This window comes from Triticum aestivum, chromosome 3A (genome assembly GCF_018294505.1).
Source record: "Triticum aestivum cultivar Chinese Spring chromosome 3A, IWGSC CS RefSeq v2.1, whole genome shotgun sequence".
NCBI lineage: Eukaryota > Viridiplantae > Streptophyta > Magnoliopsida > Poales > Poaceae > Triticum > Triticum aestivum.
Window position 1 is genome coordinate 553,115,517 of NC_057800.1, and position 1,456 is coordinate 553,116,972.

The 1,456-nt window shown below is 47.5% G+C and overlaps 1 protein-coding gene across 1 annotated transcript in view; it reads left to right on the top strand.

Annotated features, from left to right (window-relative positions):
* The window catches only part of LOC123058621 (peroxidase 2), a 22,447-nt gene extending 21,819 nt beyond the window's left edge, over window positions 1–628 (top strand). The window contains exon 3 of the mRNA XM_044481325.1: window positions 28–628. Coding sequence (XP_044337260.1) covers window positions 28–420 — 393 coding nt within the window. The 3' untranslated portion in view covers window positions 421–628. The remainder of the gene's footprint in view (window positions 1–27) is intronic.
* The last annotated feature ends 828 nt before the right edge of the window (window positions 629–1,456 follow it).

Below are 1,456 nucleotides of genomic sequence, written 5' to 3' on the forward strand. Positions count from 1 at the left end.
GCCAAGGGGTTCACCCTCGACGAGATGGTCACGCTCTCCGGCGCGCACACCATCGGCCGCGCCCGCTGCATGTTCTTCTCCAGCCGCTTCTCTGAGATGAACCAGACATATGCCGCCAACCTCAGGGCCGAGTGCAGCAACAACGGCGACACCAACGTGAACCAAGACAATGTGACCTCCAACGTCCTGGATAAGCAGTACTACCAGAACGTGATCGACAACAAAGTGTTGTTCACCTCGGACGCCGTGCTCAACTCGACAGAAACGAGAACGCAGGTGATAGACAACGCGGACAAGCCCGGAGAGTGGGAGAGGAAGTTCGAGAAAGCCATGGAGAAAATGGGGAAAATCAAAGGCGACCAGCAAGGCCTGGAGATCAGGAAGGTATGCTGGAGAGTCAACAACGTTGGCCAGTATTAATGCGTGGTGGCTGGCTGGCTCTATGGCGGGATCGCCTGATGGACGAGATGTAACTTCGTCTAGCTACTGTCATTGTTGGTTTTTTTGTACTAAAACTCGGTGTGTGTGTGTGTGTGTGTGTGTGTGTGTGTGTGTGTGTGTGTGTGTGTGTGTGTGTTAATAAAGATGTAAGTATCAAGTAAATGTGTATGTTCAGTACTTCAGTTCACCTACGAGTATTTTCCTGGTTGTTTCTGGCGATTAAAAACTGACAGGAGATCAGAAAAATGCATTCATTTTCTCATTTGGTCTTAACAAATGACTGAACCAATATAGTTACAGTCATTTTTCTCGAAAAAAATGCCACAAAAATTGATTTATTATTCGTCAAAGGAAAAAATCCTCTCCAAATATACCCCTCTTTTTCTAGAATGCTCTCCAAATATATCTTTTTTAAGGGCAAACACAGTCATTTTACATCACAATGCAAGGCACAATACTTGTGTCATTTGGTTGTAAGAGCCAAATATGGCGACCATGCTCAGGGACAGCCAGCTTTGTTTTTACAAAATTATGTGCTTCAGTGTTTGAAGCCCTTCCCTCGTGAATAAACCGGACCTCCGTAAAGGCTCCGCGGCAAGCTTCTATCTTCTGCAGAATCGAGCCGTAGACTCCTCTGCCCCTTCGTTAATTTGCTTCGTCAATCGTCACTTGTGATGCCTCACATGCAATGACAAGGTTTTGCACATTCAAATCAGTGGCTAGGGTCAATGCTTAATATGCCAGCGCTTCAAGGGTTCCAGATCCATGCAATCATCAATCACACGTGCAGAAGACCCCAAGTATACGCCCTTGTTATCCCGGCAACATGCCGCCACCGCACCATTTCTTCTGTTTTTGGCAATCCCTTTGTCTACATTGATCTTCACAAAACCCATAGGTGGCGGGATCCATCTGGACACCCTTGGGGGCACCGCTGCAGCATACTTCAGTGGTCTTGCGTTAGTGATCTCTAGGTCCGCCAGGCAACGCACGATGAAGCTGTGTATGGAGAACG